This window comes from Cryptomeria japonica, chromosome 9 (assembly GCF_030272615.1).
Source record: "Cryptomeria japonica chromosome 9, Sugi_1.0, whole genome shotgun sequence".
Lineage (NCBI taxonomy): Eukaryota > Viridiplantae > Streptophyta > Pinopsida > Cupressales > Cupressaceae > Cryptomeria > Cryptomeria japonica.
In genome coordinates, this window is record NC_081413.1 from 749823831 (window position 1) to 749849293 (window position 25463).

Below are 25463 nucleotides of genomic sequence, written 5' to 3' on the forward strand. Positions count from 1 at the left end.
TGTGAAGCTTCTCCTATATGCTAATAATCTCATTTTGATCACTAGATCCTCTCAAAGGTTATATGCCTTAGAACTATTTTGCAAGGTGTAATGTCCTCTTTTTGAAATTAAATCAAGATAAACTCAAAATACCCATAATATAATTATAAGACAGGCGGCCTCAAGCAAAACTAAAATTACCATATAATTACAAATGATAATATAATTATAAAATATAAAATTAAAATATTAAACTTTATTTTAAATAATAATAATTTCCATTGAAAAAATGCATTTAAAAAGAAAACAAGCAAGGACATAATAGAAAAAATTTACTCCCTCTGGAGTGTGAATTATAGTTTACTTAACATGAGGATGAAACTCTATTAGCATAAACTAAGTTAATGAACAAAAGCCCCTTATTCAATCAGGGCCTGCATTGGAGAAAAATTTACAGGAGGGATGAAGAGTAACTTCTATCTTTCTTTTTTTTTTTTATCGATAATATTTGTATTTTATTTATTTAACATTACAACTTCAGCAAGATAATGAACTATCAAGAAGTTCCCAAAAGAACATCCACAAAACGATCAAAACCACCCTCCCAAAAAACTGGATTTCAAAACCAGTAAACAACGCCCACACAAACCACACCCCCATACTATGGGTACAAAAAAACATATTACATCTTGCCAGTCAAAAATCAGGCATTTCAACTTGAAATGAACATAACTGAGTCTAGAAAGTTTAAGGTTTCAACTGAAATAGAAAAGTAGAGAAAGATGGCACCTATGGGTACCATGCTTCTTGTGTCCTATTCAAACTCTTCCTTCACGCCTCTTGCAGCCGAGGCACTCGATTCACCAGCCATCCTACTACGGCGAGAGCCTCCTCTTTCGGCATGTGGACGTCCCTTTCTTCCTTCTGCAACCTTACCCATTGCCCCTCGTGAACCTAGATAAACTGCCTCGCCACCACGGCCATCCTCTGCATCATCCCCCGCATGTTTCGCCAATTCTATGGATAATCTCCTTGTAATCAGCCTCCTAGGGCTCAAATTCTCCACCACTCTCCCTCCACCTTCCTTCCTAATCACATCCTCAATGTCCATGATCTGGACAAAAATTAGCAACCTCTCCCAGCCTCTCTTCGCATCATCCTTGAAGCGCATTTTAACTTCTTCACGGCGTCGAAGAAACTGAATACGCGAGTGACGCACCCTCATCTCCTCATTTTCCTACGGGATACCTTATGCAAGATTAAAACCCCATCCCGGCACCACCCACTCCAGTAGGGATTCCAAATTTAAGAGGTATTCTCCTAGAATTAGTCTCTACAATACTTTCCTCACCTCTTCAACCTTGTGTCCCAGCTCTAGACCCCATGCCATGAGGAGCGAGTAGATGTCTGCTCTGCACCTATAGCGGTGACTGACAACCACCTCTTCTCCTAAAACCAACTAAATTGCTTTCAAGAGTAAAGGGCCCTTAGCGAGAAACATCTTCTCGAGCTTCTTTGGAGGAACGGGACCTCGAAAGGCCGGCATCAGTTTGGAAGATTCCAAAGTAAAATTAGTTTCCATTTTTGAGATTTCTGAAGAGTTGCAGAGTTTTCCGATAAAACCAGATTTGAATTTGGTTTCACCAACTTGCCAGGTCTATTCAATACCAGTGCAGGCATTACGAAATTAGCATTTAATGCATGGCTCTTCACCATCGCCGCCAATTCAGAGCATGTCGCAATAACTACTCATTAACTCACACTTGCGCAGGAAAAAGCCAACTTCTGACAAGGAATTTGAAATAAATGTCGTACCAACTTGGCACAACATCTTTGTTCCATTTAACGGTTTCATTTCTGTCATTCCGCCACCTCACCTCCCCTGGCTCGAGACCACATGCTTCATTTGGCAACCCATCTGCATTAGTATTTCCCTCTTTTCACATGTGAGATGCAGTCATTATTGAACACTTTCAGTTTTTCACTCATAATATTTACATATTTGTCTAATTTCCAACATAGAGTATGTCCTTTGACCAAAGCCTGGACAACAATTTGGGAATCACCCTCCAGATGTAACTTCGTCACCTTCATATTTGATGCTAAAGCAACTGCCAGTAAAGTCATCTGAACTTCCGCCTCATTATTAGTGCCATCTTGAAGCCTTCTAGCCCCCGTACACGAGATCTTTCCTTCATCATCACAAGCCACACACCCCGCTCCTAAGATCCCTAGATTGCCTTTTGAAGCTCCATCAAATTTTATTTCACCCACCCCTTCTCTGGTTTTGACCACTTTACCGTCTCTCTATCCAAGCGGTCACTAACAGGATTAACCCTGGGAAACCCATGAACGGGTCTAATAACTATGCTAAACATTAAAATTGAACTATATAATAAACTATTAAAACTACAATTTCCAATTTGATTGCATACTTACAATTAATTGTGCAACTATTGTTGTAAGATTTTATTATTTAAAGAAAAATAATAAAAAATTTAAAAAGAAACATTAAAAGAGGTGGATATGCAAGTCAACACCAGCAAGATATGATCCTCTCTAGTAGAGAGAAAAAAAATAAGCTCAACTTTTAAGAATTCGAATGGATGCAAATGGAAGATTCAAATGCATGATCACACAAAATTCAAACTCAAAACTTTAGTCCCCTATGATATTCTTAAACTGAAGTAGGTACTTTCCTATTGAAGCCATTGATATAATGTATCCACCTAGTTGTTTTAAAAAATTGACCAAATAGAGGCACATAACTAACCTCGACATAAGAAAAGTCTTGAACATGAGAAAACAATCCTAGATGAAACATCCACCTAAATACATGTCCAAAAAATGACAAAGAATTAAAAGCCCTTGTTAAGGATAAATTATACTTATCTATGTGGGATAAGTTGTTAGAGAGAAAGGAAATGTTTCTTTGAATATAATCTACTTTGTAATTATAACAAATGGCATCAACAGCAAATATCTCTATGAGGGCAAAGATACTCCTAACTCATTTCAGGGCTACTCATCATGTTCAATGTGAAACAGCTAGATGGAAGAGACCTAAAAATATGGGAAGAAATAATTCCCATCTTTTGGGACCACAAGTTCTCTTCAAAATGGAGAAGACTAGGAACATAGGAAGCTACTTATCAACAAGTCAGAAACTAGAATTGCAAAATGTGTTGTCCCATAGACTATTTTGACCCCATTGAGGTTAAAATTCTTCTATTCTAAATACCTTCTCTTTTCCTTGTGGTATCACCAACACACATACTTCTCTTTTGTAAATTATTTTCACATATATAAGAGTACCTCATCTTCTCTACGAAATAGGGCTTTCAGACTTCAATTTTTGAACTGAAAAGAACTTTGAGAAACCGCTCAACAAGATCAAAACATGGAGAAATAATGAAACGAGTGAATCTCACCAAGCCAGAGTGTCACATGACACATTTTTCTTTACTGAAAATAAAGCGCTGAAATAACTACTTCAAAATAAGATGAAAAAGAAATGCTTTAAAACAACGTGCACAAGGCTAGCAACATTTTGCGATGTCTAAAGGTGAACAACATACCCAAAACATTTACGGCGTAGACATTGAATATGGAGCCTCATCTATGGGCAAGAAAAATTTGAAGCAAACAAAATTGAACTTCATTAAGAGAATATGACTGAAACATGTATATAATACAAAATGCTATACTTTGCAAGTGAAAATCGCCACCAATATATACAAATTGAAAATTCTTCAAAAAAAATGATTCCCCTATCTTTTAATTTCAAATTTTCAAACCAGTGGCCCGAACCCAAGTTTTTGTCACTACTATAAAGATTTATGGGAATTGAGTGGTTAGTTAAGCTCAAATTTGTCCAATGTGTTGATTGTAATTGGGAATGGCGGATTCCAATTGCCTTGGGCAACATTGGAATCCGCCCAAAGGGCTGGCCCCTTTCTTCAACGTCTAGGATTGGGCCCTAAACCCCACGGCACCACTTAAACTTGCTCACGCCACACTCAACGTGCTCCTGCAAAATAGGGCCGACCCTATTCCATCAAGGCTAAAAGGAAAAGTAATAAATAAAATAAATTATAAAGCAAGCCGACATGACTAAAACATTACTTCCCATATCAATAAATAACAACTTCACATTATCATTCACTCATTCATCATTCCATGCGAATTATACCTCTGCCTAAAATGCGAAGTTTGAAAAAGTAATATTAGCGATTTGTATCTGTCATAAAAGGCGCTAATATCAAAAGCAAATACCATTACAAAGAGGGCGAACTATTCCAGATTCAAGCAACTAGGGTTGCAATCCAGTTCCAAGGAAAGGTGCAGACTTAAGAAACAATAAAGTGCAAACCTAGGGTGTGGATCTGATTGTTGATTACTGTGTTAAATGGGGCAGACTTGAGACTTACAAAAGTGCAGACTTGTTGAAGACTTTATCAGCCCTATGTGCAATCATCTTCAAGTACTAAAGATAAGTGTTGTAGTCTTCATATGACTATAATCCATAATCAGATCTAAGGATCTTTTATGGCTGGGTTTTTCCTCCTAGGAGGTTTTCCCAGGGTAACCGTGTCTTGTTCTTATTTTGTTCATTTCTATGTTATGCCTAAACCTAGAAAACTCTAAATCTTGCATCTAATCAATTTAGTTAGAAACTAAAATCTGTTTTCTGAGTTTATATTAATCTGAAAGTGCTAAAATTAACACAATGATTGATAAATTTTCATTCTCGCAATTGGGATGATAATTTAGATAATTTAGCAAACATACAGTGTACCTAATTCACAATTCTAGGAGCCATAGTCCATTCTAGATAGGTTATAGGTGCCAACACCGAGGGCTCTTGAATATGTTTTTCATGTACCTACAGTTTCCAAAAGGCATGGAATTAGACAAAGCAGAGAACTTTCTCTAGCACATTTAACAAGTGCATCTCTAAGTACAACAAATATTTACTTGTAAGATAGTTTTCTGGATTAAACTGTAATAAATAGTTTTCTGGATTAAGATAGTTTTCTGGATTAAACTGTAATAAATAGTTTTCTGGATTAAACTGTCAATAATTTTTTCCATCTATTTTTACATTCTCCTTTCCTGATGATGGATCACAGAATGTGATCCAAAACATTGATGAAAAAAATTATTACAGTTTAATCTAGAAAACTATCTTACATTTTGACGAAAAATGAATTACACAGTTTAACCCAGAAAACTATCTTACAGTATTATGGACTGAACATTTGATGTCTTCAAAAATCTACTTCCCAACAATTAAAGTACAGGGAAAATCATGATTTACATTGGAAAAATTATTACAGTTTAATCTAGAAAACTATCTTACATTTTAATGAAAAATAAATAACACAGTTTAATCCAGAAAACTGTCTTACGGTATTATGGGCTGGAAATTTGATGTCTTCAAATATACTCCTCAACAATTGAAGTACAGGGAACATCATGATTTACATTGGCCAGAGCACACTTTGGGATTTACATCGGCCACAGCACATTTCATCCCATTTGTGACAATTTGGATGCAAATACAGAAAAAGCAATTCCAAGGTCCTTATGGAATGCTGAAAATTCCTTCACCATACTTCACCCTGCAAGTCAGAACAGTTTTGTCCTAGATTTTCATGCTTGTACGTGCATTTGAACTTAATGTTGAGCTTTTCAAATCATATACACCACCTCTGCTCAAGCATTTTGCAATCCAGCGGTCTTCAAATTTGTAATGTTAAGAGTTAAGCCCAGTAGAGAACAATGAGCTTGTTCAATACAACTTCAACTTGTGCTTGTAATTCAAAATTGTTGTCAGTGTGATGTTACACTTTAAGTCTTGTAGATACTGAAGGTATTGCTTGCAGTAGAATGCAAACAATGACAGCAATCTCATAATTTGAAAATCTTTGTTTCTGCTTTGCACTCTGCCTGCAATAAACCATGTTTTAAATTAAGAAGAAAATATATCAAAGAAAAAAGCATTTTTCCAACCAGCTGCATCATGAAATTTCACTTAGATGATAACAATGTTTCAAACAAAACCAACATGTTACAACCCTTCAGGCATACGTATTCCATAAACTTCTCAATTCCAAATTTCCATCTCACAGAGAAAAATAAATATGTATTCCAAGAATATTGAATGATCCAATTAAATTAATAACAAATAACTCCTGATACTACTTTGTCTGCACACATCCAATGCAACTGTTCACAGTTGCCACAATAAAAAACATATTGGAAATAGCAAAAAATACATTTCTGCATACAAAAAATTTGCTTGGATAAAGTAGAGTACTTACAGCCAATACTGCTCAGTAACCGCCACCATATCCACCTGTCCTCATATCATAGCCTCCTACAGCATTCCCACCACCATAGGCTGGTGGGATACGATCTGGATACATATTTGAACTTGTACTATGTGTTCCTCCATAGCCACCTGAATTGGCAAAATGATCCCCACCTCCTCCAATATTCTGACCAATGTTATTTGTGGCCAGGTTATTAGAACCATAACTTCTGGCTGAACCACTATATCCAGCATTATACGATCCAGTAGTTGTTCCCCCATTTGTTGATCTTTCCGCTGTCATATTTATATTATTAAACTCTCCATTGTTGAGCTTAGCAATTGAATCTAACAATACCTTGCTTTCAGATGAATAATCAAATCTTTCTGTTTTTACAACAATGCACTTAACCCTCTGTTCATCATTATAAGTCTCTTCTTTCACTTTAAGTTTAAAGATATATTTATTGAAAAGAACTTTTCGTATAATCTCTCCAAATTTGACATCATCTTGTTCTTCATTCTTCAACATGAATAATTCCTTTGCCGTAACACCCATAATTTCTTCTCCTGCTTCTTGAAAAGCAGTAACCCAAGTCAAACCAGTATGATCTTGCACTTGACATTGAAGAAGATATCTATAATCACATTCAGGGGAACTCTTATCACATTTTTCACAATACCAATTACCATCTCCATTATTGATCACCTTCTTGTTGCATTGCCTACCTCCATCCTTTAAGGTGCAAGCAGTGTAACAAAAATTGTCCACCTTTATGAAAGATAAAGTTGCTTTTATCACAATCCAGTCAGGTTTATCAGATCTACCAAGTCCCTCATCCTTAATTTGTGTCACAGTTTTCAACATTTCAGCTCGTCCAAGAGATGGCATGTCCTTTGTAATAGACTGAGAAGCCAGACTCTTCCCTTGTGTATCAAACCAGCATCTCAATTGTTGCGACTCTGGAAGATCCGGATTTATAAAAAGTTGGCTTGTGGTGATTGTTCCCACGGATTTTCCACCAAAATCACTAATACGTCCAGCCTTTACAGCAAGAATGGGAAAAACTCCTGAATCACATAGTTCTTGGAGTTGTTGGCCTTCCTTATTGCAGAAACCACCCCACATTGTCAACTCCACACTGCAACCTGACATGTCCTTTAGTTGAAGAGTTCTTTTCTGAGTCTCTGTGCCATTCCTTCTCAATATTGTGTTTGATGGATTGATTGATAAAACTACACCAATAATATCAACCATAGAATTATTTTCTATATCCTCAATTTCACTTATTGGTCTAAAACTGAAGTGCTGCTTTGGTATCGAGCTATCCTCCTCCAAACACAACTCAACAGTAGAACTACTTTCTAAAAAAATTTCCCAATCATTCTTTAAATGATTGAAATTCTTCTGTGCAGGTTTCAGGCTCCCCTTTGAGATCATATACACTCTCCCACTCTCTATGCGATCATAGAACTGATCTGCAACAGCATTAAAACACGTGACTCTTATTTCACCACCATCAGAATCAAGCAGATCAAAACTGAAAACTCTTCCATCTCCTTTTGCATTGTTGAAACGACGAAGTTCACCCTTTGCAGTAACTCTAGCCTTTATCGTCCATCTACCCTGGTAAGGATTCAGTGCCACAATAGGAATAATTCTTGCAGGAGCCTCATTTCTTGCAATGGGCCCTCTATTAGAATAGATAGGAGGTGGCTGATATGGATGAGCAACAATTGGACGACCATATGGATGGTTGGGAGGATTCATACCTCGGTCAACTGCTCCAGCACTCTGAACTGGCTGAACAGCAGGCTGCCCAGTCCTTGCATATGAACCCAATCCAGCACCTGACATGTGTAAGGTGGCAGATTGAGGTGGCATGTTCAAGTTTGACCTCATTGTATTCTGTGCAGGCTGGGCCTGTGGCAAAGGCTGGGCTTGGGGTGCAGATTGCATTGACGTTGCAGGCTGATGCTGAGCATTTACACCTGTATCAGTCAGCTGTTTGGGATTGCCCACAATGTCTTGCTTGGGAACAATAAGATTCATGTTTAAGACTATGATAATCCTGCAACCATTGCAAACAAAAAAAACTCTTATCAGCTCACTAATACAGATCTGATTCTAGGAAGATTCATAATGGATTTGAATAGAAAAGATGTTAAGAAAAAAAACGTGTGAAAGTAAACACAAACCATGTATATAATTTTTCCTACATGCCTCGCCTGACTTGACACCAAATGTATCAAAATTTTCAAAAGTAAATAAATAAAATCGAGAAGACAAAAAGTATTTTAAATTTCCTACGAGCAACTTAACCAGCCTACAAAATGACCCAAAGGAAGGGTTGTGTTAGCACCCAATTTTGCATGCCTCCAAAATTGCACTTTGTGCCCCATTGTTGCCCAGGTCCCTTGTTTGGCCCTTCATAAACAATCAATATGAAAACTTATAAATCAACCAGTTTTAAAATTTTGTGCCTCCTGTTGAGTGTCTTAGACTCTTACCCCTTTAGTTCTTTGTTTGGTGCTTTAAGATGCAAATTTCTATGATTGCGGAGTTTGGGATCTTTAAGCTGTCCATTGTGGACTTTTGAAGGTCAAATGAAGCCTGCAAAAATGTTACTTTTTGCAGCCCAAACTCAGCCTTCTGCTTTGTTATCAAGGTTCTCTCCTCTTCATCCAATTGCTTATTAAATTGAGTTCTGTTAAAGTGATCAGATTTGTTTATAGATAAATTTTAATTTTCTTTTCTGTTGTTGCTTTGTATAGTTGACAATATATGTTAACTATGTCTTCAATATTATCGCTGAAATAATGAGAATGCTCTTAGTCCAATTTGATCAGAATATGTAAGATATCTTTGGCTTGCACTTATCGATTTCTGTACTTACCATTAGAATCGGTTTCATCCATATTATATACGTTTTGATTAGACTATGAATAGACATGCCTCCACATGAACATAGTTCACGTGGAGTCATGTCTCTTCATAGACATGCTTCATTAAACAGCAATGAACAATTTAGTAATCGTTTGATATAAAACACATATTAATACCGAACTGTTTTAGCGGGGTGATCGATTCATTATATTGATCATTCCATTGATCAATATATCGACATTCATAACCAGTAATTAATCCAATTCTTATAATCAAATTTGGTGTAGTCCGTATAATGCAATTTATACATAGTTTAATATGACATCGATTTCCATAATCGATATTGGTTAGACTTCTAGTCAATACAAACAGATTAGTCAATTTACATAATCGACATTATTAATGATCATAATATAATATGATCTGACCAATACATAATTAGATTAGTCGATTCACATAATCGACTTCATTAATGGTTAAGCACATAATGATCTTTAATCGATTCATTTTATCATTTAATCATAGACAGATCGGTGATTTGCAATGATGATTATAATCATCTCCAGAATTACATTATTTATATATAATGATCATAATCATGTATGTATATATTTAATTATATATATCCATATATATATATATATATATATATATATATATATCATTAAATATATGTATACATGATTATTCATAATCATGTTATGATTTAACATCATCAAGGTAAATACATCAATCAGACTATATGAAAGGATAGATATCAATTGTTCACATTTATGACTTCATTGGTTAGATTAATCTAACCGAAGCTACAATCATCAACACTCCCTCTTAGCTAGGGAGGATTAAATCTATCCAAGAATGAAACACAATATGTCCATTTATTGTGTAGAGGAAGAGATGTCACCTCATCGTGATATCTGGAGTTTATGGTAAGAACACAAGAATATCAAGTCATGATATTCACCATAACTCACAAAATATCCATTTTATGGTATGTGCACTGTCATCATGTCTCATGATGTCTACCATAAGGATATCAGATCATGGCATATCCACGGATATTAAGTCACATAACATCCACCATGACTATCTCTTAAAACATTTAGGTTTTATTAATGATATCAAGTCTCATGATATCTACCATAATATCCTCAGAGATATTAACTATCATGACATGTCCACGGATATCAAGTCTCATGATATCCATCATGATAATGAAGTTGATCATTGTAAAGTCATCACCTTACAATATCAATCAATTACGAGTGTTCATTATTGAAAAGTCGTCACCTTTCAACAATGTTCACAGGGAGTCCATGAAGTCATGGAGTCACACACACATGACAATAAAAGAGTTTACACATTAAACATCTTTTAAATATTAGTACAAATAATTTAATTAATTTAGACTCAATCTCAAATTTAATTTACATTTTCAACCATACCAAGTTTATCCCAATAGTGTTCCACCTTTGTCTTGGAGAGGGGCTTGGTGAGAATATCTGTTAATTGATCACTTGTACTAACATATTTCAACTGAATTACATTCCTTTCTACCATGTCTCTAACATAGTGATAAGGAATCTCAATATTCTTCGATCTATCACGGAACACTAGATTCACTAACAGTTTTATGCAACTCTAATTGTCACAATGTATGATAGTAGGATTCAAAGATTCACCAAACAATCCTACAAGCAATTTCCTTAGCCATACTACTTCTCTTGCCTCCATAGAGGCTGCAATGTACTCAGCTTTTGTGGAGCTCTGTGCAACTGAGGATTGTTTCCTACTAATCCATGAGATCATAGCTGATCCTAAGCTGAAGCAAAATCCTAATGTGCTCTTCCTATCAACCACACTTCCGGCCCAATCTGAGTCACTGTACCCATGTAGATCTAGGTCTATATTTTTGTATTTGAGACCATATTCAATAGTGCCTCACAGGTATCTCAAAATGTGTTTTGCTGCAACCAGATGTATCTGCTTTGGTTCACACATAAATTGACTGAGTGAATTTACTGCATAACAGATGTCGGGTCTAGTGTTGACCAAATACATCAAGGATCCGATCATCTGCCTATATAGAGTGGGATCCACAAATTCTAAGTCTGTTGCTGCTTCCTTCAACTTGTGCAAGTTTGTTTCCATTGGTGTAGTCATGGGTTTACACTCCATCATTCCAAATCTCTTCAGAATGTCAATAGTGTACTTTCCTTGATTCAAGGTGATACCATCAGCCTGTTGCCAAACCTCTAATCCGAGAAAGTAATGTAAAACACCTAGATCCTTTATATCAAACTCTGATGCTAGGTCTAGCTTACATTTGGTAATTAAGTGATCTTCTCCTGTAATCAACAGGTCATCCACATATAAGATAAGAATCAACATTTCACCATTAGTTACCTTGAAGTAGAGATTTGGATTTGCATCGTTTTTAAAGAATCCTAGGCCCAAGAGGTATTTATCAATCCTCTCATGCAAAGCTCAAGGGGCCTGTTTAAGCCCATACAGTGCCTTCTTTAATCTACAAACATGTGAACTAGCTTCATGTATAACAAATCCTTCAGGTTGCTCCAGGTTGACTTCTTCCTCTATTACACCATTTAGGAAAGCAGTCTTTACGTCCATTTGATGGATTTTCCATCCCTTTGATGCAGCAATAGCAATCGCAGCTCTGACGGAAGTATAATGAGCAACAAGAGCAAATGTCTCTTCATAATCAATTCCCTCTTTCTGAGAGAAGCCTCTGGCAACAAACCGTGCTTTGTATTTTTCAATGCTACCATCTGCAGCATGCTTAACTTTGAAGAGCCATTTTGATGTCACCACTGATTTTCCTTTTGGTTTGGGTACAATGTCCTAGACATCATTCTTAATAATGGATTGATACTCTTCTATCATAGCATCTTTCCAAACTTGAAGATTGATAGCTTCTTCAACACTGGATGGTTCTGACTTGATGATCTCACTCATCAAGGCAACATAGCTGGAGTATCTGTGAGGTCTTTTGCTTTCTCTGAAGGTTCCCTTCGGTGCTACATAATTCGCAGCTTCTTGAATCATTTTCTTAGCCCAAAGTGGTCTCTTTCGATTTGCATTTGTGTTACTAGGTTCATTCAAGGGTTCACTTTGATCTTCATTTTCCATCACTTCATGAGTCTCCCTCTAAATCTCAGGAGCATGATCCTCTTCCATATTTTGAGGAGGCTCTTGATCTTCTATCTCATGAGTGCTTTTGGATCTTCTGAAAGCAATGTCTTCCTCAAAAATAACATCCTTGCTAAGTTCAATTAATCTTTGTCCAGGTATGTAGATCCTGTAGGCTTTAGATGTTTCACTATAGCCCACAAATATTCCCTTCCTGCCTGAGGGCTCTAACTTAGACCTCTTTTCCTTAGGTACATGAATGTAGACTGGACAACCAAAGATTCTTAAATGACTTAAGTCAGGTTTGATTCCAGTGAGTGCTTCTTCAGGAGTTTTGTTATCTAGAAGTGAATGAGGACACCTATTTTGGATGTAGACAGCAGTCCTAGAGGCTTCAGCCCAATAATGGAGTTTCTAAGTTTTGATCATACATCATGGCTTTAGCAACTTCAACAATAGTCCTATTCTTTCTTTCTGCCACCCCGTTTGGTTGTGGATTATAAGGAATTGTAAACTCCCTCTTAATCTCAGCATTAACACAAAAGTCCTTGAACATTTCTAAAGTATATTCCCCCCCATTGTCTGTTCTTAATGTTTTGATTCTATTTCCTGACATGTTTTCTATGAGAGTTTTGAATTCCTTAAATCAATTAAAGATTTCTTCAGACTCTTTACATTTTAAGAAATATATCCATGTTTTTCTAGAGAAATCATCTACAAAGATAATATAATACAAGAATCCTCCTATAGAGGCTACAAACATGGGTCCACATAAATCAGAATGAATAAGTTCTAGTACATTTTTGGATTTACTATTACTATTGTGAAAAGTCCCTTTTGTATTCTTTCCCAAGGTACAACCCTTGCATGTTCCTTCATGTTTTGGTTTGAGCTTAGGTAAGCCTATTACCATTTTCTCTATGGAAGGAAGAGCATGAAAGTGGAGATGTCCTAATCTTCTATGCCAAATCTTGTTTGTATTTGTAGATTCATGTATTAGGGCTTGAGAGGGAGAAGTACAAAGTTTATAAAGACATCCATGTCTAACTCCAATCATATGAGCCCTTTTTATGGTTGAGTTCTTGGGCCATGCCAGTACTTTCCCTTCCATAAAGGTTATTCTATATCCTTTATCTTCAAGTGCCGAGATGGAAACTAAGTTTCTCTGAATCGCAGGTACAAACAATACACCTGCAAGATGAAGAGAGATGCTTGACTTTAGATTTATAGTGCAGGTTCCAATTCCTTGTACGGGATAGTTAGTACCATCCCCAATAGTCACTTCCTCATCTAAATTCTTCACTAGATTGTCTAGATGTTCTTTGAAACCGGTGATATGACGTGATGCCCCACTATCAATTATCCAGGTGTTAAGGCCCGTTGATACTTGTCGGAATCATTTTCCATGCTAGCCTTCTCAACTTCAGCAATAGAGGCTTGAGGTTTTGGCCTATCCGGACACTTCATAGCATAATGTCCATACTTGTCGCATCTGAAGCACTGCACTTGAGACATGTCCCTTCTTCTTTTAGATGAGCATTTTCTACTTGCACTTTTGTCCTTCTTTCTTTTGAAGTTCCTTTTCTTCCCCTTCTTGTGAGAATGAGAGTTTAGCACATGAATGTCTTCATTTGCGGTACTTTGATTAATCCCCCTTGTGACTAATCTGGATTCTTCTTGAATACAATCTGTTTTCAATCGATCAAACTTGGGGAGTTTTGAAAGAGCACTTATTCCCTGAATAAATGATTCCCATGATGTTGGGAGTCCATTTAGAGCGAGCATTGTTAACTCTTTGCTTTCGATTTGATGGCCAATGGTAGAGAGCTGGTCCCTTAGCTCTGTCATCCTCATAAAGTATGATGTAACTGATTCTCCTTTATTCATTTTCACATGATGTTGTCGTCTTTTCAGTGTGAAAGCCCTGCTGGTGTTGTTAATCTCATACATGCTTTCAAGGGATTTGAACATGTGGTATGTTGTGTCAAACTTTGAGATAATTGGAACAATGTGATCTCTGACGGCATCTACTAACACCTTCATGGCTTTGCTATTGTTTTTGTTCCATTGAAGTTTCTCATTTTCTTCATCTGGTTCAGGTACGACTCCTTTTACAAATGAGTCTAATTCATTCTCTTTCAAAGTAAGCATAATCCTAAACTTCCATGATATGAAGTTTGAGGCTCCTTCAAGATGATCTTCAAATCTAACTCTGCTTGCCATTTTGAAGAAAGGAATGTGATTTTCTAGGATTCAATGATAGTCTTGATGACTTTTAATTTCAAATCTGATCGGATATTCCTTAGACTGGCTCTGATACCATGTTAAGACATGGACCAGCTAGGACTCGAACCTAGGACCTTCGATACACTGCTGGAGTGCTCTACCACTGAGCTACTGGCCCCTCTTGGAGTGCTCTACTACTGAGCCTGGACCTAGCTCTGATACCATGTTAAAGTGATCAGATTTGTTTATAGATAAATTTTAATTTTCTTTTCTGTTGTTGCTTTGTATAGTTGACTATATATGTTAACTATGTCTTCAATATTATCACTGAAATAATGAGAATGCTCTTAGTCCAATTTGATTAGAATATGTTAGATATCTTTGGCTTGCACTTATCGATTTCTATACTTACCATTAGAATTGGTTTCATCCATATTATATAGGTTTTGATTAGACGTCTATGAATAGACATGCCTCCACATGATATTAAACACATATTAATACTGAACTGTTTTAGCAGGTTGATCGATTCATTATATTGATCATTCCATTGATCAATATATCGACATTCATAACCAGTAATTAATCCAATTCTTATAATCGAATTTGGTGTAGTCCGTATAATGCAATTTATACATAGTTTAATATGACATAGATTTCCATAATCGATATTGGTTAGACTTGTCATGTCCCCTCCTTGATTGATATAGACATAGTTTTAAAACTTGTGGACTCGCCACGGACTCACGAGTCCATGGGAGCCACGAGTCGACTCGAGTCCATCTGAAAGACTCACGAGTCTTTTGCATGGACTCGCGAGTCTTTCAGATGGACTCGCGCAACCCAGAAAAAAAGTCATGCAAGCTTTAAAATTGAGTTTTTTAAATAAATAATTGCCTTCATTTGGCATAACCGAGAGAGTGAAAAATAAAAGAAAAATAACACCCGACGCCTTTATAAAAATTCGGGTAGACTAAAAAAAGAGGCCGAAACATGTGAAAAAATTTGGTCTCTCCGTCAGGATTCATATATGGAATATAACATTTAAGTATAAGTGTCAGGATGTTTGAGAGTGGTTTCGGACCTCCAGAAGTTATAATGCAAAATCTAGTTTTTGGAGGATTCTTCAATTTTCCAAACTTAGTCAAATTTCAGGATCCTTCGGCGATGCCCCTTGACCCCAACTTGGGGGCGCTGCCCCCAAACCCCCGTCGAAAAATATAGGGGGGAAATTGCGCCGATGGAAGTAGGGAAAATTTAACCTCCGAGTCTGATTAGGCTCCATATAAAAGCATAATTAGCATTGAAGAAATCTTGGTATTATACATTTTAGAGTTGAAAGTTTGAAACTATGAGTATGTGACATGTGTAATGTTTCAATTATGGCTCTTATGTTCTCTAAATGCATTAATTTCTTTATGTTTTTTTGTAAAACTATGGTTTTTTTTTTTGCCGAGTCTTTCACGAGTCTTTCACCAGTCCGAGTCCGAGTACAAATTTTTGGTTTGTCGAGTCCGTGGCGAGTCCGAGTTTTTCAACTATGGATATATATGAAACAATTATTATTTATTAATTAATATAATATAATATGATATTTATCAACAAATGATTATTTGAAATTATTAAATATTTACTTTTTTTATTATATTTATTTATCAATAATAATATTCTTGAAATATTTAAATTAATATTATATTACATAAATTATAAACAAATTATTAAATTATATACAACATATTGAAAACCCAGAATGCAGCATATACATGTTGAAGACTCAGAATACATATACAACAAACTATACAGAAAGTATACATTTATGTTAATACATATACAACAAACCATTTATACATATACTGCAAACATATATCTATGAAAGAACAACGAATGCTAGAAATGAGTGTCTAAGACATTAATTAATTCTTAAACAACCAATATCACAAAGAATTACGATTTACACTTGAAAAGGTACAATCTATTATATACACTTAATAAAAACAATGACTAATGAAACGGAAGGGGTGCAATGGTCTTTGTTTTATTACAAAGATTTGTATTTGTGATGTTTAATAATTGTTTTCTATAAAGTAATACAATTCACCAAAGTGTGGTGAACGGTTGCTGTGTGAATAGTGATGACTATTACATGAAAGGAGATGACTCTTAAAAATATAGATAAATATAGAGTCTAAATGAATGGTAGAGGGGGTGGAATATGGGTACATCTCTGAGGTTATAATTCAGAATAAGGAAGATAAAAAAAAATAATAAGTAGATAGAAAAAGAAGAAATAAGGAATGCATCCGCAGTCAATGTGACTGGGAAAATCCCTACGGGTAATAATATGAGGCTGGTAATATTATTAATGCAATTCGATATTACTAATGCCATTTAATATTATTAAAACAATTTAATATTATTAAATATAATAGGTGGCTATTAATATATAGTATTGTTAATACAACAAGTTGCTGTTAATATAATATCATATTGTCAATACAATATGATGCTGATAATGTAAAATAATATTGTTAATTCAATACAAGTAATACGACATAAGAAAAGGAGTATAAAAGGAAGCCGTGGTAGATCAGAAAGGGAAAAAAGAATAATATAATGATTGTAAATCTAGATATCGATATAATAATAGATATTAGTATAATAATTATAATTCATATAACTAGTAATTAATAAATATGTGAATGATTTATAAATGAATCGGAATAAGATTAATTATTTAGTATGGTAAGATAGCAAGTACTTGATAGACTAAAGAAAGAATAGAACATCTCAGATTTGATTCATGTTAAGATAGTCTTGACTGTTAATCAAGTTAGTTTGAGTCATAAGTACTTTGAAAATAGATTAATTATGGTTAAAATTGACCAAATCCTAGTAGGGAACATTACAAGACTTCTAGTCAATACAAACAGATTCGTCAATTTACATAATCGACATTATTAATGATCATAATATAATATGATCTGACCAATACATAATCAGATTAGTCGATTCACATAATCAACTTCATTAATGGTTAAGCACATAATGATCTTTAATCGATCCATTGTATGATCGATTCATTTTATCATTTAATCATAGACAAATCGGTGATTTGCAATGATGATTATAATCATCTCCAGAATTACATGATTTATATATGATGATCATAATCATGTATGTATATATTTAATTATATATATCCATATATATATCATTAAATATATATATATACATGATTATTCATAATCATGTTATGATTTAACATCATCAAGGTAAATACATTAATCAGACTATATGAAAAGATAGATTTCAATTGTTCACATATATGACTTCATTGGTTAGATTAATCTGACCGAAGCTACAATCATCAACAAGTTCCACCCCTGCCAACACCATCAGTACATTTACCTGCTCAGCAATGGAGGGCCCTGTTTGTTTTATGTAATGTCCCCACTTTGAAATAGAATTTAATAATAAAATTAAAACATTAAATTAAAATATAAAATAATATAATTAAATATGATTAATTAAAAATTAATTAAGTTAATAAAAAGTCAAAAGACATGAAAGGAAAAGTCGTGACTCCCTCAACAATGAGATATAAAAGGGAGAAGAAAACCTCATTTGAGAGGGGGGGATAATTTGGGAATGAGAAGTGCAGATTTGATTTAAATAATAAGTGCAGATTTGATTATGAAAGGTTGTGTCCCTTTCAAAGGGTAGAAATAATGAAGAGTTGCACTCTTTCAAAGGGTGCTAATGGTGAAAGGGTATGTCTCTTGCCAAAGGGCATACATGATGAAGAGGTGTGACCTTTCCCTCAAATTGAGAGATATAAAGGGAAGGAATCAAAAGCATCTAGTGACATCACCATTGATCAGATCAGATCAGAATTGTTATCAAGTTATAGGCAGTAACATTTGTGTTCTTGGTGGTATGCATGGAGATGTGCTTAATATGTATGCTTAGTATATGAAGCCTGATAAAGTTGTTATCCAGAATCTAGTAATAATATTGTTATAAACTGCAATATGTATGACAGTCATACTTAATTTCATATATATTTATAATACATGAGAAGTTAGTGTACTTATAGTCTAAATCATGTTATTACTGTCAGTATTTAAGAAGATGGGGATGAGATGTTCCAAAGAGGGGCAATGTAAATCCAAGCAATAGGTTAAGTCCCAAGATAGGGTGGGGATCAGCGACCCATAAGCCTTGAGGGTATAGACCCAAGATAGGTAAGGGCTTGGATCTGTAAACTTTGAGGGAACCTATTATAGTTGGTCTCTAAGCGCTTTGGTAACATACATAAACCCTTCTCCCTTAAAACTGAAGTAGTAACAGGGTCTGATATCTATATTAATAATGATATTAATCATCTAATGAGGAAAATAGATAAGAACTTGTTAATAACTAATTGAAAAATATCAATCAATTTTAATATGTTGAAATAGATCAGGTAGGGGACATTACATTTTATCCACGGGAGGTTAGTTCTAGATGGTGTCTTGCATAAACTTGGAGGTGAATCACTATCTGCCACATGTTGCCTTGATGGTTGTGGCAAGCCAATCCATTTTGAAATAACGTAATTTCTTTTGGCAGTGAATCATGATGTGTCATGTGACAGCCTTGTGGTGGCCCCGAGCAACTCTTTCAATGCACGGGCCCATGCCTATTCAATTTTAAAGCCTCTTTGACATAATTTTCTCCCTGTGACAAAGAACCATAGATCCAAGAACTGTGAATGCAGTTAGTTGTAAACAATAACTAAATGTTTGCACTTTGTGGAAGTTCCCCAAGCCATTGGTGATATTGATATCGGTGGTTGAGCTGTACAAGGATCCAGCCCATGCCTTAGCCACCATATTCTAGGATTTTTCTTCTAGATTCACAGTCATGATAGATAAGTGGTGGTCTCTAGCACATTTTTTGGATCTTTTGATACATGGCAAAGCTTGTTGGTATAATGTGGAACTGTGAAGGATTGTGCAAGTAGCATTGAGCATTGTGCAAAAACTATGCAGAGGATTTTGAACTAAACATATAGCCTCTTGGCTTGCCGATACATTTATTGCAGTGTGTGGATTGGACGTAGCTCGAGGTAAATTTTGCACGATGAATACGTGTCCCATGGTGCTGGAGGCCTGAGAATTCGAACTGAAAGTATCACTTACATTTATGGGAAGAATTTCCATGCTCCTGTGTACCCTGAAGTAGATCCAATCCCAATTTCTTTTAAAAGTGCAGAATTTCTGCCTCTGTGACCAGGGAGTATATACTGAATTGGAATGACATCTCACTAGATTTTCATGCCCATGACACTCAATGTATCAAGCTGCAACTGTTATATAAGCAGCTTTGTAAGATGTATTTTGGGTTGGTCAGTTTAGGGGCACTGCCTTATTGTAAATCCTGTGACTTGAGCAGAAATTTCCAAGACAACAATCCATGTAAATTTTGCTCAGTATTGTCTTTTACTTTCACTTGCTATAAGTTCATGAAAAAGGATTAAATGCCAAAATCTTTGTGTGTCATGACTGTCTCCATGATTCACTAGACATATTCAAGAGATGACATGCTATGTTCATCTCTGAAGTTACTTGCTAACTTCTTGATATGCTGATAAGTTGATTTGGCAGGGGTTGTAAAACTTCTCAAAGTGCATTAGAGTTTATTTTTTTGATATGGATTTATCTTGCTTGGTTATGGATTATTCAATGCTTGTTCATACCCAAACATTTCACATTACTAATAGGTCTGTATCTCTGCTGACATAGAGCCCAGCATATGGTTGTCGAATGCATGGTAGTGACTCAGTTGTCCATTGAATCAAGGCACCAGTCTGCAATGGTTTCCCTTTGTACCCTACCTCTCTCAGATAATTTAAAAAGTATCTTTCCTTCTCAAATTTAGTGTAGATTTTGTCATGCTGTCTCTCACGACTTGGTTTCAATTGCGCTAAATCTTGTGTGGGTTAAAAGCTAGTTAAACATCAAAAGAGTCATGTTGAGAATGGTTACCAGATGCACGTGCATGATATGTTAAAGGAATTCATCTATGATGATTGTAACTTCTTTTCATTTTCGGTTGCACGTGCATGCTTGTTTTAAATCTACTTAGGGTATGGCTAGTCAAAGCTTGGCTATAGCTCTTTCATTTCTCTTTGATTGTCCTCTGACCTCAAGGATCACCTTTATAAGATTTGCAAAGCTTAAAGAAGAAGAGGATTAATCCAATCCTATGCACTGGCCTCAAGCTGTCCAGTTCTTGTCGATGAATTTTGTCTTCTCTACTGCATTGTCTTGTCCCCCTCTATATGTGTAGTAAGTGTTTACTCTAGAGAATTGGAGCTGAAGTTTCGAGAGCCAACATGGTGAAATCCATTCCTTTCAATATTAAGTAAACCTGTATCATTGATGTCCACAACCTGCACAGGGGCCTAATTAGAAATAATTTACCCAGAAACGCACTAACAGGATCATTCCAAACAAATTTATCCACCCTTCAAAGTGGGCCACCTAAATAATGCAAAATTCATTACATTAAGTATGGAGAATACTTGCACCACCAATATGGCTTATTTATAAAAAAAATTATATAGCATTCAAATCTCCTACAAATAAACTGTAAATCCATTCCAATGAAATGGCAAAAATCTGTACTGTTAATGAGGATTATTTTACAGAGTACATTATGACCTTTCCAGCCATGCTGACCCTTCATGCCATGTTGACAAATGTACTGGTTTCAGTTAAGAACCATGTAGCAGATTCAGTAGGGACTTGAGAGCAAATTTGAAGGAAAAGTTAATTAGTTACCATCTCTTTTGGTTTGTTTTTTTCCTATATCTTATCAGTTGGGGGAAATCATCTCATTCATCTCTGTAACTTCAAGATAGAGTTAAATTACAAAGTAGTGCATAATATAAAAAATATTGTGCATAATACCTGTGGACAGAGAACAGCAGGAACCCTTTGCAGTTGGTATGCCCATAGGCCTACTTTCACAGATGACATACACAGACCCCTCGCTTCAGGGATGTACGTAAATTCTAATACGGTTTAATAGAGAGAAAGAATCTTGTCCCAACCTAATGTTCCTTTTTTTACCGATTTCGTTTTCCTGTATTCTTTCATTTTTACGTTTACAACATCTATTCTCTCTGTTGCTCTTATTAATGCTGGGCTACATAAATGTTTCCTGGGAAGAAATGGTCAGGCAAATTCCCTAAAAACAGACACTTCAAAAGATAATAATTCATTTCCCAAAAATCCAATCAACACCCAGGTTCAAAACCAGGCAAGCTAAGAGAACCAAAACTGTTGAGAAAGGGAGTTTGGTGTGCAAAAAAATTACGTTTGTGAGATTATTTCCCAATATTGACATTTTTAAAACATTTATCTGAAAACAATGGTGTTCTATCTTCTTTCATTTTGGAAAATGTCATGTCTACTTTCTAGATCTCTCTTCTGGAACAGTTTGGACTTTGATTCAATTTAATTCCACACTACAAGATTAAAACTGAGGCTACACATTTTAAGCAATACGATAAATGGAAACGTATTCCCTTGTGAGCTTTGACAAAGGCAGGGTTTCGTTGACCAAATTATAAGCAAATCACCTTTACCTTCTTCACCTTTTATAGTTCCCTGGATGAATATTGATGCAGGGGCATTGACCCTCTTTTGGTTTGCGTATTCAGTTTTGGTTTGCTATGTGGCTTGGTAGTCGGTTTCTATTCTCTCAACTTGGGGAATTTGTATTTGAAGGAGGGGGATCTGCAATCTCTCCTGGCATCTCTCTTCCACAATCAGCTTCCTTGGTTATATTCAGTCGACTCTCTCCATCAGTTTCTACCGGCTCCCTCCCTTGGTTGGATTCAGTTGGCATGGTTAAGTGAATTTGCCAAAGAAACGTTGGGCCACGGTGGAAACACGGAGAGAAAGATTGGGAAAAGACTAGGAACAGGTGAGCCAAGAGGGGAGGTCTAGTGTAATAGAGGGAAAAACAAAGTCTGGGGACAGGAGGATAGAAATTTTGTTTGCTGAAGGAGACTCCACCCTTGGAGGGTGTAGAGCAGAATCGATACCACATGTGTGGGATCAGTCTGCGAAGATTGTATAGATTGTGTTTCGTATTTGTAATCATTTTTTTGTGTGTATTGCAGAATACAAGCAAATAATTGGGAGTTTGTTATTTGATTAAGTTGAAGGTCTTCCTGATTCTGGTAATGTGTTGTCTGTTGCCTTGTCCTTCATTCCTGGAATTCCTGTCACAACCGAGGTTGTTCTGTTTTTTTTGTTCTTTCTTGTTAAGTTCCTGTCACTACTTCAGCTGAGACAGTTTGCACTTATCGTGGTTTAGGATAGATAGCCATCATATTATGGTATCAGAGCCTGTGTATGTCGTCCTTTAGACAGTTGCGATTGTTTTGGAATGCATCCGTCATCTAATATTAAAGAGGATTCACTCATAGCTTAAAAATAAAATATAGAAGAACTTAATAAATTATTATAGACCGACTGAAACAATAGTTTTGCAATGGATTTCTGAAAAATGCTAAGCTCAAAAATATGCCTTTTAAAAATTACGTTACTACAGAAAGGTCAGACCAACGGTTGCGCAATAGATTCAATATAGAAGAACTTAATAAATTATTATAGACCGATTGGAACAATAGTTTTGCAATGGATTTCTGAAAAATGCTAAGCTCAAAAATATCCCTTTTAAAAATTAGGTTACTACAGACAGGTCAGACCAACGGTTGCGCAATAGATTCCAGGAAATACAAATATGTTTACAAAAACTCTTAAAAATGTTATCTTTATAGACCAATCAAGACTGAAATAGCGGTTCCGCAATAGAATTAATATTATCCAAATATGCCTAAACGTAAACTAGCTTTACGGTTTCTGCAAAAACCTAAACCCTGAAAACACTATAAAGAAGTCAACACCAAATCAAAATAATGGAGCTTGTGAGCATTGAATCCTACATATGATTTCAACAAAACCCTAAATCCCAAACCTTTAAAACATAAAGTCAAGATGTACATGAGAATTGAATCCTACTTGCGATTTTGGACGGCATTGCAGGTATATTCCGTCAATTGAACAACGGAGCCTTTCTGAAGATGCCCGGATTTTACGGTGGCATTGAGCTGTGTAGCAAGCATGGCCTGTTGCATGTAAGAGCCATCCGAGACCACCAATCTGTAGCGTTCCTGCACGCTTTGAGTAGTCGAAATCTGTCGTATATCTAACACCTGCACGAGGGGACGTAGATTGTCATCCCCATTGTTCATCGCTACAATTGAATTCGGCGTAAGACTCACCTCCATGCTAGCAAAATTGGGGCAAATATGGGTAACTGGCGCTGGTAAGGGCAATTGGGCCTAAAAGTGGCAGTTGGGTCTAACAGTGACGATTGGATTTAAAAGCTTTCACAGCAAAACTTAGAATAAATTAGAGGCGGTTACATATACTAGAAAGAGGATTTCGTTATTTTTCATTTGGTGAGATGCGAGAATTGAATTCCTCGCTACCAGTATTTAAACTTTATGTCAAATTGGGTCTATCGCTGCTGATTGATATTTTATTTTTCAGAAAAAACAGTTGTGTCAAATAAGGGCAATTGCGGCTGATTAAGTTTTGCAGACAACGGGTTTGAATAGGATTACGTGGGTCTATATGTTCAGAGGGTTTGAGCATTCTTTGATTATGAAGTTGGTGAAGATGAAGGTGAGAACGTGGGATTTTTTAATTACAGGCCGCTGATCTCTTCAAAATTTGTTGGGTGACTCCAAAAAAATCGGGTTTGCAAAGAGCCGTAAGGATTTGGGAACGGAATTGGAAATAAAGAAGAGGTATCTTATGGAGCTGAGATTTCTAGTATATTCTCCAAAAACTAATGTAAATGTTTGATAGATATTATTATTAAGATAATTAAAAATAAATGAAATTTAATTTTTGTTTATGTGCTAGCTCTATTTTATAAAAAATAAATTAAATTTGTTTTTTGTTTTTTAATTTTTTGTTTTATATAATGGATTGTTTTTTGTTTTTTTTTTAATGATTGTGTTGATCTCTTAGAAATCATGTTGTTATTGTAGAACATTTAATGTCATAATAATTATTGTGGAATAATGTTATTATGAGAAGAGGTTTTTTTTTTAGAATTTAGATTTTAAAGAAATGTTCTAGGGTGGGGCTAAATGCATTTCTTTTTAAAAGATTTGATTGAGATGTCATTTTTTTTATTTTTTTTTTTGTTGATAAATTTTTATTTTTATTTTAATAAAAATGGGGTGAAATTTTATTAAATCGTTAAGAATCAAAAGTACAAATCTAGCTTGCAGCTAGACTCAAAAAAGTAACAGCAATAACTACTATCATTAAGAGACTCTTAAACAAAACCTCTAAACTTAACTTAAATAGCATCCACCCTACCCAACCACCAGAAGGCCAACACTTGCCAACCCCAGGGGAAGGATTCACTGAGTCCCAACCAAGCCAACCCATTACCCAGGAGTATCTTCCATATCAACATTTCTAATTGTTGAGAATATGTCAGGGGAAGATGCTCCCAATCATCAACAGACTAATTATCCATGTGTTATGAGGCTCATTTGGTCATGCAATCAGCCACCCTATTCCATTCCCACGAGATATAGACAAAAGGTATCCAATCCAAGGATTTGCTCAACCTAAGGATCTATCGAACCATGGTGACCAACTATCTGTTCACCCCTTCCAACTTCTAAGAATTTGGCATGTTAATCAAGATCTAAGAATCAAACTCACAAATAATCTTATCTCATTTGAGAGCACAACCCCTTTTCGAGGCCTTAAGAATAGCAAGGGCTTCCATAAGGTTATTTAACTATTGCCCCATATA

General features: G+C 35.6%; 1 protein-coding gene across 4 annotated transcripts; it reads right to left on the reverse strand.

The window, feature by feature from the left end:
• Positions 1-3733: 3733 nt before the first annotated feature.
• Positions 3734-24441, reverse strand: LOC131064649 (replication protein A 70 kDa DNA-binding subunit A). 4 transcript variants are annotated; one of them, XR_009111303.2, is made up of 4 exons: positions 23639-24441; positions 6306-8367; positions 5391-5931; positions 3734-4009 (listed from the first exon to the last, which is right to left on the reverse strand). XR_009111303.2 is itself a non-coding variant. In XM_057998872.2 (3 exons), exons 1-2 carry the CDS (start codon positions 23905-23907, stop codon positions 6318-6320), a joined length of 2319 nt encoding a protein of 772 aa, XP_057854855.2. In that variant the 5' UTR covers positions 23908-24441; the 3' UTR covers positions 5310-5927; positions 6306-6317. The 4 variants fall into 4 exon arrangements, 2 of the variants coding, with proteins under 2 accessions (XP_057854855.2, XP_057854853.2); XR_009111302.2 differs by lacking the exon at positions 3734-4009 and adding an exon at positions 4749-4864; XM_057998872.2 differs by lacking the exon at positions 3734-4009 and having other exon boundaries at positions 5310-5927.
• Between the last annotated feature and the right edge of the window lie 1022 nt (positions 24442-25463).

Coding starts and splice junctions, on each gene's coding strand:
- LOC131064649 (XM_057998872.2), bottom strand. CDS start 23,907: ATGGAGGTGAGTCTTACGCCGAATTCAATTGTAGCGATGAACAATGGG. Junction 8,368..23,638: donor AATGCCGTCCAAAATCGCAA/GTAGGATTCAAT, acceptor CAATGGTTGCAG/GATTATCATAGTCTTAAACA.